We start from the raw sequence: 14,597 nt of genomic DNA, 5'->3' as shown, positions 1-14,597 counted from the left end.
ACGGCCGTGGTATTTCTGCACGCCGTGAGATTCAGGTCCGCTCCGAGGCTACAGCTATAAACGTGTAACCATGACAACTGCGCTCTGATTGGCTCCGCTGCACGGGAATTAACAAGGGCGTCATCCAATCTGGGCGCGGGCTGCGCGCAGCGGCTGGCAGAACCTCGTGATAACCCAGGCACAGGGATGCGAAAGTGGCGACGTGAGGTGAGCCCGAAGGAAATGACTGGAGCCCAAACAAAGCACGAGCCGGGGATGTAGTTTTACAAATAAACACGTTTGATTAATGGTGTTTTAACTGTGTGCTCGTGAGAAAACATGCCCGCTCTGCCCATTACGCACTCCCTCAGCTGGCGCGGCTGAAAGCTCCGCTCCTCTCCTCTGGATTGTGGATTGTGACAAGTGCCAGGACAGCAGCCCAACAGGACCAGGACTACAGCGGCTCCAGGGACTGTCACTCCGCTGCCTTTTCACCTGGAGCTTCCTACAGTTTTCGCCTGACAGCGCACCTCCCGGAGCCAAGACGTTGTTCCGCGGTGACCCGGCTTGCCTCAGTCCGAGCAGCGCAGTCCGTGTGGGAAGGTCGGCACTCGGCGTCCTGCAGGCCGGAGACATGATGGTCCACTGTGCCGGCTGCGAACGGCCCATCCTGGACCGGTTCCTCCTCAACGTGCTGGACAGAGCCTGGCACGCCAAGTGCGTCCAGTGCTGCGACTGCAACTGCAACCTGACGGAGAAGTGCTTCTCCAGGGACGGGAAGCTCTATTGCAAAACGGACTTTTTCAGGTAAACACGCAGGGTCTGGACACAAGAGCTGCTCAGAATCCAGCTCTGGCTCCTGTTTTCACAACAATACGCGCCATAATGTCCGAGCGATGGATGCTATATTGATGAATTAAATAGATGAAGAATATAAAATAACTGTAAAATGAAAACAATAATAATATTATGTCATCAAGCTCAATTCTGTGAGCACAGGGGTCAAAAATATGAAGCCATGGGTTCAAACTGTTTAGGCCACTGTTATTAACTTGCGTTAGGACTAAATCAAACAAGTTGCCTGTGGAATTAATATATAACAATAATACATAAATCTAACTTTAACATTTATTTTAAAAAGTGGGATTTTAATTTTTTTCTAGAATGAAATGTTGGTTTTATCATGGACCTCGTGGCCTTTTAATGGGGCCCTTTGCAATAAACAAGACACCTAAAATTGAATTTCACTCCACATCCACGTGCACTCAGTGTTGAGCATTTTTATCTATTTTCCAGCTCCATGACAACACTTTTTTTCCAAACAGCCATTAGTCTATTAACCGCTTCCACAGTCCCTCAAAAAGTGTTTCAGGTAATTGAGTGATAAGTGAAGCTCTTGTTTGTCCCGTCGCTCTCTCTTTGCATCATTTTCATTTGTGCACGCGTCACTTATTTTCACCCCAAATTGTCTAATGACATGTGAGGCACGCGAGCCTTTGTCGGGACGGGCCCATTATTGGCCCCGCGCGGCCCCGGCCGTCATATTACCGCAGGTCCCATCAAGCGACTGGATTTTTTTTTTTTTTAAATGGCCCGACCATTAGCCAGGCGAAACAGTAATCACCCTAATGTGTCCATTTGTTGTGTAAGTAGAGTTGTGGCCTTTCGCCGGGGGAGGCTCGGCCGTGCATGTGAAAGGGAGGGGGGAGGCGAAACGATACCATTGCAAATGGGGAGACAAGGCTACATTAGTGTTAAAACAAAAGGAGTGCTTGCTTTCACCCAAAGGCTTAAGCATCCCCACCAACATCCCCCCCATCCACCCACCCACCCATAGTCACAACCTCAGGTACAGCAGGCCCAGTGTGTGAGCCCCAAGAACTGCTAATATTGAGAATGAAGCATCAGAGCAGGAGATATATAACTGTAAACAGCAATCAAATCTCCCTCTCTCTCTCTCTCTCTCTCTCTCTCTCTCTCTCTCTCTCTCTCTCTCTCTCTCTCTCTCTCTCTCTCTCTCTCTTTTACACTAACTCCCATTTATTTATTTGGGGGCTATTTGTGTATCGAATTGATGAGTCCTCCCACCCGGTATTTAAGCGGGTGAATATGGATTAAGAGAAGATTTCCACGCTAAAATGCTCCCACTCGCGCTTAATCCCATAATATATTCCTGGGCCACAATGTGTTGATTGTCACTAATACGTTTTGCGTGGGGTTATTGTCAGAGCACCTCCATCAGAGTTATGAGTCTTTATTTCTTATAAAGGAAAATCTGACGTGTATTTTTAAACGATCCAGCAGCCACTATTTATACTGTCAGTCAGTTACATAGAAATTATATCGTAGACATGCTTCTGCTTGCTGTTGTGTTTAATGTATAATCATGTTACATTGCTATTATTATTATTATTATTATTATTATTATTATTATTATTATTATTATTATTATTGTTTAAGTAGGAATTATAACATGATCAGAATGTGATATATATTGGCCCGATTACAGGCATTATTTAGCTACAGTATATTCCAACCAAACAATGATGTTGTTAATAATGCCTTACATCAGTTGATCACTGATTTCAATATATGTTATATATATGGACATAACGTTTTATTTTTTTAGAATTTGGATATTAACTATTACACGATGTTGTGTTGGTAAAACACGAGCTTGAGTATTCTCTGCAATGTTCTCTGTGCGCTTCTGTTATGTGTGTGTGCCTAAACCAAATCATGCAATTATTCTTTAAAAGATATAAACATACATTTATATATATATATATTTGACATTATTTTGTATCCTTTTTATCCAGGCGGTTTGGCACAAAGTGCGCGGGCTGTCTGCAGGGAATCTCGCCAAACGACTTGGTGCGTAAAGCGCGCAACAAAGTGTTTCACCTGAACTGCTTCACCTGCATGGTGTGTAACAAGCAGCTGTCCACGGGGGAGGAACTCTACGTGATAGACGAAAACAAGTTCGTGTGCAAAGAAGACTATGTGAGCTCCGGGGCCATCAAAGAAGTCAACCTGAACTCAGGTAATCAACGCGATAAGGAAGCCACGAGATGTGTGTGTTTGTTCGTATATCTCCTCAAAAAAAAAAAAAAATCCTCATTGTGTCCACGCTGTGTGTTTAACATGAGCGCACCGAGAGGATAAATATTACGCACCTGACAAATAAAATGGCAATCGGCCTTGGAGGGAACAAAAGGGAGACAAGTGTGGAGGCTCCAAACGCACTGTAAAGATTTTGTTTTTGTGGAGCGTTTCCAGTGGGCCCGTGGAGACCATGTCACAACAACCTTGTCAGATGAATGGTTTCAATATTTACCTCCACAGGACAATGGCTCTCTGTTATTGTACGTCAGGGTCCGCTGGGGACGAGCATGCTGCTGTGGCCGTGTGTCTGTGTGCGTGCAGCCCCTTCAGTTTTCTGTCTTTTATTCAGAGAGCTCATGAGGACATCAGCCCCACTCCACACCCTGCGCCCTCCCGGCGCCACGCAGGCCACGTCTCGCTCACGTCTTGTGCGCACATGTGTACAAATTATTTGCATTTAGTGAGAAACAATATATTTCATGCTCGGTTTAATTTGTGCTGCTTGCAACACCTGCAAATAACAAGTGCATAAAAACAGAGAAAGAAAGAGATATAAGGAAATATGTGCATGGAAAATTTGCTAAAATATGATTTAATTGCCTTTTACTTGTTATTATTTTGGATGCATATTTCCAGTATAGCATGCGTGCATGTCCAGGCCTGATAAAAGCAGAACCCCTCCCTCGCAGTTTCGGATCGTGACCTTCCTCTTGTTTGTTCCCCCTCCTCCAGTGTCGTCGTGCACAGACAGGAGTTTATCGCCGGATCTGCAGGACCCAACTCAGGAGGACATAAAAGAGACGGACAATTCAACGTCCTCAGATAAGGAAACGAACAATATTGAGAACGAGGAGCAGAACTCGGGGACCAAGCGGCGGGGGCCCCGGACCACCATCAAGGCCAAGCAGCTGGAAACGTTAAAGGCCGCGTTCGTCGCCACGCCGAAGCCGACCCGACACATCCGGGAGCAGCTGGCCCAGGAGACAGGACTGAACATGCGGGTGATCCAGGTAAGACACCGGCCGTGCGTCTGTGTCTCCGTGCGTGTTTGGCAGTGAGGGAGGACAAAGACAAATTAGAGAGAATTGAAGGATTATAAATCAGTGGAATTACTCATTAATTCTACTCCATCGTTTAATTGAAGGCCCCATTATCTGCTGGAGAAACGTCAAAACATGATGTTGTCTGAGAGAAAGGATATAGATCCACGTTTAAGCTGCTGTGTGCGAGCTGCTGTTTGTTCCATTTGCTGGAATGAGCTCAAGTACGAAATACATTACAATACACAGTTACACAGATGACAATACATTTGACCTTTTTCATTTGAATATGTTTTGTCATTTCACAATAGCAAAATACACAAATGTGCAAACTTGATATTATATATTCCTATGTCCATATAACAAACCCATGCTTGTTATCACAGAAATGCAGATTGTGTGTGTGTGTGTGTGGGGGTTATAAATACATTTATGTGTTTTTATAACTTTAATAGTAATTCTTACAGAGCTGCACATTTTAATTTAATATAGAGCTTTAAAAAAATTAATTACTCACACTCTGTTATTTCCATATTCCTAAAATTAAAACTCCCATTCGCCTTCAATTTCCACGTTGCTGTATCCATACCTGCAGGCGTCAATTTATTCTCTGAAATTAAGATCCAGTAATCCAATTTACTGATGCATGGATATAATAAATACCATGTTTTTTTTTTAGGTCTGTCATTTATTTTGTGCAGACAGCAGTTTATTTCAGGGATCATTCGTGTTCCACGGCCATGAAATTAGTGAAAGGTTAGTTTTGTTTTTGCCAAAGGCAATTGGAAGCCCCACCACCCCAACAAACAAACCCGCTTTGCAGTATAACACAATCGCACACTGTTTTGGACCTCTATCCCGCTCTGTCTGTCGTTTCATCCTGACACACTCACACACACTTGGTGTCTGGGTGCAGAATGTGTCAGGATGATTAGCACCATCTCTGCCAACTGTGATGTGGCTTTTTGTGCACTCACTGTAATTATCGCTGATTTCACAGATTTACATACCACCCTCCCCTTTCCCACCTCTCTGCTCTTACTCACTTACAGCCTGCTCCCACTGCTTATTAGAGCAGACCGGGGCCTCTCCAGCGCCTCATCTGTATCATCATACTGCAAGTTGTTGTGTGTCTCTGTTTGTGTGTGTGTGCACCAACAGAGCTGAGCCAATAGATCAAGCAATTAATCAATCAATCAATCAGTCAATCAATCAATCAATCAGGCAGTCAGCAGTCAGTCGGGCAGGCAGGCAGGCAGGCAGGCAGTCCATCCCTCTGTCCATGGTCCCCACCCCTGAGTGTTGCTGTGTTGCTTGGAGCCAAAATGGAGGCTGTGTTTCGTCATCCTCCTCCTCGTTCACTGTGTGTTAAATACCATTGCTCTCAACGCGGGGAGCCCTGTGAGCCACGCTGCTTCTCCAGCATGTGGATGTAATCCCTAAGCAACGCTCTCTCGAGGGGAGCGAGAGCATTTCCATAAAAATGTACCCTACAGTTAGACGATTGTTCTCAATAAGCAGGTGTCGCCTTTGCCGCTGGAGCACATAGAGCACAGCCTAAGTGGTTTTAGGTGTTTTTTTTTGTGTGTGTGTGTGTGTTTTTGTTAATCTGCAGCACAGTGGGATTCTGCCTCTGGTGTAGCCTCGCTGGTGTGAACATACATCATTATGCAGCAGTGATGCAAAAGGCGAAACAAGATGTGTTATGTGCTTATAATGCAGACATTCTTCCATATGGCGTGTAGTTTTGCACTTTTGAAATCCCCCCTTTGTTCCTCTTCAAAGACAGCTTATTTAACGCTGGTGATAAGCTTTTTAGACTCTGATTTATGGCTTTGACTGTTTATTTTAACTTGTGCTGAGGTGCATTGGGTTGTCTGTTGGGGTGCATTTGTATTATTTAGCTGTTCAGCTTATTTTTGCAACAGGAAAACACTTTCATGACTGAGTGTAGCAGAAAGTGTGGTTTTTGTCTGACAAGTGTCATGTTAAGTTGTATCTTAGGTGGAAAGTTAAAGTCAAAATGGGGCTTTTTTGATGCTCTCCCCCTATATCTGACTTGGTCTTTTTTAATTTGCAATATTGTGTAAACATTTCTCATTTTAACACACAAAAAGCTTCTTCCACCTGAGTGAATTAGAGGCACATAAAGCTTCTGGTGTTTCCATTCATTGTGTGCCAATACTGATCTGATCTGTGTGATTCTGACCTGGCATTGAAAACGTTTTCATTTTACATTTGGTCTAAATGGATTCTTATGGAATGATTTTCAGCATTAAAAGTCGGTTGTTTTAAAAAAGAAAAAGCCATTTTAACATTGATGTCCAGGAAATAACACCAAATATCAAACAGAGGCTGTGCTGGCTATCATACAGTAAATACAGTTGAAAACAACAACAGCCATGTCAGAGAATGTGGATCATGTTTGGTAAGAAGCAGAAACCTCTTGTCTTAGTACAAATGGTTTGTTCGTTTTTTTAATTAGGGCCCTTTTGACGAACTTTCCAGGCTTGAACCTATCGACAAAAGAAAACAAAACCTGACTTCATAAACAGCGTTTCACGTCTGATTTGAATTCTACACAAACTCTGTAACTGTGAGCATGAAATTAAATATCAGTGAAATTACCTAAAAATGATCAGGATTCAAATTAAGTTTCGTCAGTCGTGCCTCGGGCATTTCTTTTTTTTTTGTTACACGATGCAACAGAGTGCATCTTGTAGCGATTGTGTCAAAGTCTGACTCTCCCAGACGACGTGGTTTTCACAGTTGGCATGACGTAGGAGAAGGTTTGACTGATTGCTGGAGCACTGAGGGACAGAGCCGAGACAAAAGGGAAGGTGATCTGTGAAGGCTGCAGTTCAACCTCAAACCCTTTTTGAAAATGATGAGATCAGCTGATTAACTGTGTGTGCGTATGTGTGTGTGGTCTGATGCAGGTTTGGTTCCAGAACAGAAGATCCAAAGAGCGACGAATGAAGCAGCTGAGTGCTCTGGGCGCACGGCGGCACGCCTTTTTCAGGGGCCCGAGGAGGATGAGGCCCCTGGGAGGCAGGCTGGAGGATGCAGACATTTTGGGACCTGGGGCCTATGGTTACTATGGAGGTAAGAAATGAAGCTTGTGATAACACACAAAGTGCCAGTTAATGCACATTTTCTGCATGGGCCTGTATGTCCTATATCTTTCAGTACACATGACTCTAGATTCTTGCAATATTCATGTGCCGTATGGGGAAATTATTTTATTCAGCAAATGCAAGAACAAATAATCCATATCCTGATTTTAGTCTCACTCCAAATATATGATAGTGCAGGTGAAAAGCAACCTTCAGCAGCACCACCAAGGCTATAGGTATTTTATCAGGCTGCAAGGAGATTGCTTAAAGGTTGTTCTGTACTGTGTGTACGCTGCACTACAGAACCTCAGTGAAGTTTATCTGGACACTGAGGGTCACATTATTTTCTGTAATCTTTTCATCTTACTCAATAATATGATCAGAACTCTTAATTTGACTCTAACCCTGGGCACTGTTCAAAATGTTCCTAGAGAAAATAACAAACGTACGTTAACTGATCAAAAGAGTTTTTTTAATTCTGAAGGCTCAAAATAATAATAACCATAAAACCTGCTTAACTGTCACACCCGGGGGGGATAAACGCTTGAAGGGGACAAATGTATTTCAGTCAGTGCTGCAGTATGGGTCGCATATACTTCAGTGTTGTATAATATATATTTATCTTCACGCTTTCAGAATGGAGAGCCTCGAAAACAGCAAATAGAAAACTCTGGAAATAGAAAAGACGACTCAGTATTGTGAGATTTGATTCCCGGGCCGTGCGGCATGGTCCTCTAAGTTTTGATCAAGATGAAGCCTGTGTCTTCTAACCCTTTGCCTTTTGCACCGCTTGAATATAACTCGGTGCTTGAAAAAAATAGATAACTTCCTCCATGAAAATAAAGCCGCCATGCCCTCAACAAATCATTCAGGTAGAAAAGAAGCTATCTTTCAAGGAAAGTAGCAGATTAGAGTCGATTCAGCAGAATTTTAATTTCTTATTGTTTTGAAGAAAAGATAATGGGGGGTAAATAGATATGTATTCTTGTCAAAATATGCTTTTTATTCTACATAAAAACCTCAACGCTTTTTAAAACAATGTGTGAACTATAAATAGCTGTATCCGCTTTAGCAATAAAGCTAATAATGAAATAGCATTCACTCTTGTCAGGCTCAGGTCTGATGAAAACACGTGGAGTTCACTGTCATTCACTGACTGGATTATTGCAAATTAAGGACAATGTGCAGCCTTGACCTGACACACAGAGCCAGCTCTCCTTTGAAAACCGATGAAACGTTAGTTCCACAGAACATTTTCACGATTTTTCTTTGCTCTCTAGTTCTTTTCTAACATGTGTAACATGCCAGAATACAGTTTGATCTCCAGTGGGTGGAATGACACCTTCAAATCAATGTTCTTTTAAAAGAAACGTTTGAAAACAACCATTTGAAAAAAAAGGTATTTAAGCATCTGTTGGTCACCTGGACAAAAAATATAATAATTTTCAGACAATAGCAGCAGCAGCCCCACGTTATACTGGTGGAAATGTATGTCAGCTTGTTGTGTGTTAGGAGCCGGTGGTTTTTATGCAGCTCCTGCACATCTACCTGAAGGGCCCCTGCATCGTGGATACAATAAACTGGAGCCGTCAAGGCTTCAACGCGGGGAGTGGGAGGGGAAAACAGAGGACAAAACCTTCATCCCCCATTCTCATCTATCTTGCTTTCTTCGCACGTTGCTTTTCACACCCTTTTGTGCCGCAGCAGCACAGGCCAGTCTGCGCCTTTATCTGAGCTCGCTGCTTCCTTATGTTCCTCTGCCGCTGCTGAGAGGGAGGGATGCCTCTGTGTGGTGTGGTGCATCTGCATGTGTGAGTGTAATTATAGTTTGCAGAGCCACACACACACGCACACACACAGGCAGTCCAAAACACAGGCTTGTTGTGTATTCTCAAGGTCGGCAAAAACCAACAGGGGCCTGTTTGTGAGATCAAATAATTAGCTTGTTTGTGAAAGTCATGTCACCTCTTATTGTTTCTCTTGATAATCACCAAAAGCAATGTGCAAAAGCAAATAAATGCACGTGCTATAATTGGGCAATATATTCTATTTCTCGATTTGTAACCTGTTAGTTCCCGATTTCGCCTGCTAAGTCTGAAATAGGAGTGAGAAGAGCATATGGCGGGGGTGAAGAAATCCTAGTGCAACATCTGGGGCACAGGGAAAAAGTCTGCCATCGATCTCAGTTCAAAGTGGTTTCGAATCTGAATGCAGTAAGTGAGGGAATTTGGAGCAGAGTGGGATGGAAATTTGGAGAATATGGAAGTTGTGGGCCGCAGGAGGCAGATGGAGGTTTGTAATGGTTCAGGGATGCGACGGTGTGCAGTTGATGGATCCTGTGTAAAGGGTTTTGGCTGTATGTTTTCTGATCAACAACCCAGGAAAGCTTCAGCAGTACATCACAAGATTGTTGAGTCCTATTCCATTGCTGTGAGACTCTGGCTGCGTTTTCAGGATGATTGTGGTCGCCAGATTTCATCTAAATATGTAGATATCAGTCCCTGGTGTAGGATTAAAGGAAATATTCAAGGAAACACAATTATTCACTTTCTTGCCAAGAATTAGATGACAGGATCGATATCACACTCATATTTGTTCCATATATATATAAGACTATTGCCAGGATTGAATTGGCTTAGCTTAGCACACAAATAGGAAACGGGGGAGGGGAAGACAACAGCTTCTTTAAAGTCCACAGATAAACAAGTTATATCTTGTTTGCTTAATCCGTGCAGAAACGTAAATGTGCAACATTTCGTAGTTTTCACTGGAATTATGCGCCGGACTATTTCTTGGCCGGGTGCAGCAACTCTCTGGAGCTTCCACTGGTTGCCTGGCAACCTCACGGCGATGGCAGGAGTTCGTACGGATTAAACAAATGAGATATAACATGTTAATTAATGAGCTTTAATGAGCTTTAGATGTGCTGGTAGGCATATTTTGCTATACCCTTGGTTAGGGACTTGTTAGCTGTGTCCCCATGTTTCTGGTCTAAGCTAAGCAAACAGGCTACTGGTTGTAGAGCTGAGAGAGTGGAATCAATCTTCTCATCTAAATCTAGGCAAAAAAAGCAAATAAACCCAAAATGTTAAATAATAATAAGCAGTGGTGGAACCCAGTTGTTGGTTGGTTATGTTGAAATGTAGTCAGGATGCATGGATCTCAAAGTGGCTTCACACTCAGGATTGGATTCATTTGTTGGGAAACCACAAAGAAGACAGTTCACCCAATTTCAGACCTAGAGATGGTCAAGAAATGTCAAATAGTCCTGTAATGACATCTACAGCTTTGGTGTGGACAAATTAATTTGATAAACTTACATTCAATCCTACAGCAACATGATGTCTTTTGAGAAACATCTTCATTGATGCTGCTCTGCACAACATCAAGTGAGCAGTTTATATCGGAACGGCTGATAAAATAGTCCCAGTGAAGACTTTTCCCAGTGAGGCCTCTCACTGGGAAAAGTCCACAAGTTGTTTGTGGAAATGAAGTACGCAAGAATACATAACAATCTGCATGGCTAGATACCATATGTATTTGGGTGAACTGACCCTTTAACCTTGTCCATATCAAGGCTCCGGGATGTATTGTATCTCTCAGTTCATAAATAATGTGTGAAAATGTCTCCCTGGTAGAATGAACGTGAAGATTCCTGTTGGGGACCAAACTTGTGCAGACGTCTCTCAGAGGCATAAACATGTCAGTCAGTGTCCCAGGTTTGCCAGAAACGTGTGTAAATCCAAGTGTGTGCTGGAGATTTTCTGCGAATGTATTCAGTCATTAATGTGTCTTGTATTAAAGGCGTTTCTTTTTGTGCTGCGGCTCTTTGAAGTGAATGCCTACTGACTTTGGTGGTCCCCTGACTTTGCCTGTATTTGTGCTCTTGAGTGAATTCACAAAGTGTCACATAGGTTTGGAATCATTTACAGAAGACATATTGCTTTGTGCTTTGTGTCTGTGCATTTCTGGGCATTAATGAATTATCTTACCGTCGAAGGGATTTGCTGATTTTGCCTCGTGATGCAGAGCAACTGACATCCAAATAAAAAAAAATAGAATGGGGCGAGTCTGTCACGATGATGATTGATTGAACTCGTGTGGAAAGCTATAGATGATCCAACCGTGTGAATAAAACACAGCAGTGGCACAATCTCAAGCTGGGAGCACGAACTAAAGAGGTGCCGTCGCTGCAATGCTGGAGGCAGCGGGAAGTGGTTAAAACTGTGGAGCGAGGTGTAATTAAAAGGGAGAACATTATTGGATGGAAAAACAGTCTAAACAGTTAATTGATTAGAGAGACTGACAGAAAATAAATCAACTGTTTTTCAAGCAAAAATAGTAAATAATCTCTGGCTGCAGCTTTTCAAGTGAGAGTATTTGCTTGTTTTCTGTGGTTTGTATGACAGTTAATTGATTATCTTTAAAAAAATATATGCTATATAAATAAATAAACTCTAGATGGCATCAATACACTTGAAACTTTATTGAAAAATCAGGAAAATAAGCATCATATTAGTCAATGATATTAGTTGCAGCCATAGCTGGATTGTATGCTTGTAATAAAGGGGTAGTGATCTTTGCAGCTCAGGAAATAGCCAAAGCCCAGCGAGGTAGAGGGAAGGGATGTTGCTGGAAGCTGCATCAGACATGACAAAGAGATGTACCTGACAAGACCTGGCAGGGCTGCAGGGAGGCTGGAATCTCATTTTGGAGTTCCTCATCCAAATCCAGAAGTTTCAGCCGGGGAATCTATCGAGGTGCACGCATGGCTGCGAGCTGAATGAGTGAGAGAGATGAATGCAGTGTGTAAAAGGCGAGAGAACTGAGGTGGAGAGGTGTGGAGTTGTTTATACACTCAAATGAGGCTGTTGGAGACCGGTTGGTTGGAAATTGGACATGATCAATTTCACCACTTAGGTAGGTGTGGAGCTGTGTGTAAAACTAAACACTGCTCTGGGGAACTGTGAATGTTGTCTATGTACAGTGTATTTAAAATCATTGACGGAAAGTCTAATTCTGGGTATTCTTCCTCCACAGAATATCAAGGTGACTATTACGGACCAGGGACTAATTACGACTTCTTCCCCCACGGTCCTCCGTCTTCACAAGCTCAGTCTCCAGCCGAGTCCCCCTACATCCTGGGCTCTGGGCCCGGAGCCATGGAGGGATCAGGCCACCACCCTTCAGATGACCAAAGGTTCACGGACATGATCTCCCATGCGGAAACTCCAAGTCCGGAGCCGGGTTTACCGAGCTCCATGCAGCCTGTCCCGGGGGAAGCATATGGTGGCGGCCCCAGTCCTCCTTTCTCATTGGCCAGTAACTCCAGCTACAGCGCCCCTATGTCCCACCAAGGCCAGGAGATGGGAGAAACCACAGCCTGGTAGAGGACGAACCACTGGGACTATTCCTGGGCTGAATGTCAGCCTAGTTAATTCAGGAGATGAACAATGGGGGAAAAATCCCCACATTGCAGAATGAAAAGTACAGCTGAAATTTCTATGGACTTGTTAAAATCACGGACAGATTTTGACAGTTGACGAAGTGATGGACATGGAAAAGAATCCGAGAATGGGATAGCTTATCGGAAAAAAATAATATTTGCTGCCCAGTAGACACTCCAAAGCATATCCCTTCCTGGATTACTGGACTTGAGCTATTAAAAAAACGTTGTGATTCTACCCAGCAAAATGCTTCTCGCCTTCCCCTTAATGTTAACGAAGGTATCTTCTAATGCTCTAGGAACACATTAGAGAGAAATACCAAAGGGGACATCTTTAGTTGTCTTCATTTCTCACCACATCTTTAAACAACCTTGCAGTGTAGGTTTTTCCGTTCTGTCGCTCTACACCTGTCTTTATTTCTAAGCTGCCGCTCTACCCTCAATATTAAAAAGACAAAGGACCAGGTTCAATACATGCTTTAATCCTCATATACAAATACATATGTGGCAATCAAGACACGATATGTTTACTCAAAACGTTGCTCATTTTAAATTTCCTTTTCTGTAAGACAATATGTCTAATCAAAAGGTGCTGCTTGAGAGATACTGTACACACACACATGCACACATACACAGACACACAAAACCTCTGGCATTGACATTTTCCACACAACTCAGCTATACCTCTTTTAATGCACAAAAAGTGTTCTTGATCATAGCTTAAAAGAAGGATGTCTTTAACATTATTCAAAACACGGACACAATTATACAGACATACACACACACACGCACAGACACACAAATCTCACACCCATCCAGGCGGCCCTGATAGTTCTGCTCCGAGCACTGCTTCACCTGACCTTCCTTTTGTTACTCTCCCTTTTAAAAAACATGTTTTAATGGAAATGATTTTCAAAAGAACATTGAACCCATAATGGAGAATCTCCTTCAACAGCTGAGGTCTCCTTCCTCTAAAGGGAGAAAACAAAAGAGGGGGCAGACTACATCTGTGACATTACCAGTCTGCTCTTAGGCTCTCATCGCCATCTAGTGGCCAAGTTTGTAAGACACACAAAATCAAACATCCACTTCCAAACAGCAGAGTCTGGATGTATGCATATTGTGCTGCAAGTTCTCTCTCTCTCTCTTTTTTGAAAATAATGTCAGAAGATAATTCTGTACTTTCAAGGCCAAGTGTCATTAGGGCTCCGATTTGAAAAGCCAATACAATATTTTCATCTTCCCTTTTAATACTGCTATTGAAAGATGGCACCCAGCCCATGTTAGCTGATATTACTCATTACGAAACATCCCATAAACACGTGTAATGCTGTTTGTCCACAATGAGTTAGCTCTACTTGAATATTGTTTTGATTTGATTTCCTTTGGACATTGTATAAGATCTAGAAAGAATGTGTCTTATTTCTGGTGTTCTGAGACATCCTTGGATACAAGAGGTGTGTGGCTGTGTGTGTGTGTGTGTGTGTGTGTGTGTGTGTGTGTGTGTGTGTGTGTGTGTGTGTGTGTGTGTGTGTGTGTGTGTGTGTGTGCCTGAACACTTGAGGATGTGTGTATGCTTGCGCATGTGTGAGTGTGTGTGTGTGTGTGCGCATTTGTGCACATTTAAGGGGCGGGGGGGTGGGGGCAAGGCTGTATTATTTCTATGTAAATAGCACTGGTAATAAAACCTTCTCTTACAACTCGAAGAACTGGCTTTCTTCTTACATATTATCTCTCAGTGTATTTTGTCTGTCTACTTCAGTTTTTAGAGGTGGGAAGTAACATAATACCTTTATTATAAGGTATAGAATTTTAAGTTTCCATTCAAACAGCTATATAAACTACCACTAACTTCACTTTGGAGACAAGGATTATTTAAACAAGAGATATGATGCAGTGCTTTAAAACAGT

The 14,597-nt window shown here is 42.8% G+C and overlaps 1 protein-coding gene across 1 annotated transcript; it reads left to right on the top strand.

The window, feature by feature from the left end:
- Window positions 1–592: 592 nt before the first annotated feature.
- lhx5 (LIM homeobox 5) lies at window positions 593–14,198 on the top strand. Its single transcript, XM_035185001.1, has 5 exons — window positions 593–786; window positions 2,799–3,022; window positions 3,817–4,094; window positions 7,064–7,229; window positions 12,281–14,198. The coding sequence occupies exons 1-5, from the start codon at window positions 614–616 to the stop codon at window positions 12,628–12,630; spliced, it is 1,191 nt and encodes a 396-aa protein (XP_035040892.1). The 5' UTR covers window positions 593–613; the 3' UTR covers window positions 12,631–14,198.
- Window positions 14,199–14,597: the final 399 nt, after the last annotated feature.

This window comes from Hippoglossus stenolepis, chromosome 18 (assembly GCF_022539355.2).
Source record: "Hippoglossus stenolepis isolate QCI-W04-F060 chromosome 18, HSTE1.2, whole genome shotgun sequence".
NCBI lineage: Eukaryota > Metazoa > Chordata > Actinopteri > Pleuronectiformes > Pleuronectidae > Hippoglossus > Hippoglossus stenolepis.
Note: the sequence above shows the minus strand (reverse complement) of the source record. Positions and strands in the feature narration are given on the sequence as shown.

Coding starts and splice junctions, on each gene's coding strand:
- lhx5 (XM_035185001.1), top strand. CDS start 614: ATGATGGTCCACTGTGCCGGCTGCGAACGGCCCATCCTGGACCGGTTC. Junction 3,023..3,816: donor AGAAGTCAACCTGAACTCAG/GTAATCAACGCG, acceptor CCCCTCCTCCAG/TGTCGTCGTGCACAGACAGG. Junction 4,095..7,063: donor TGAACATGCGGGTGATCCAG/GTAAGACACCGG, acceptor GGTCTGATGCAG/GTTTGGTTCCAGAACAGAAG.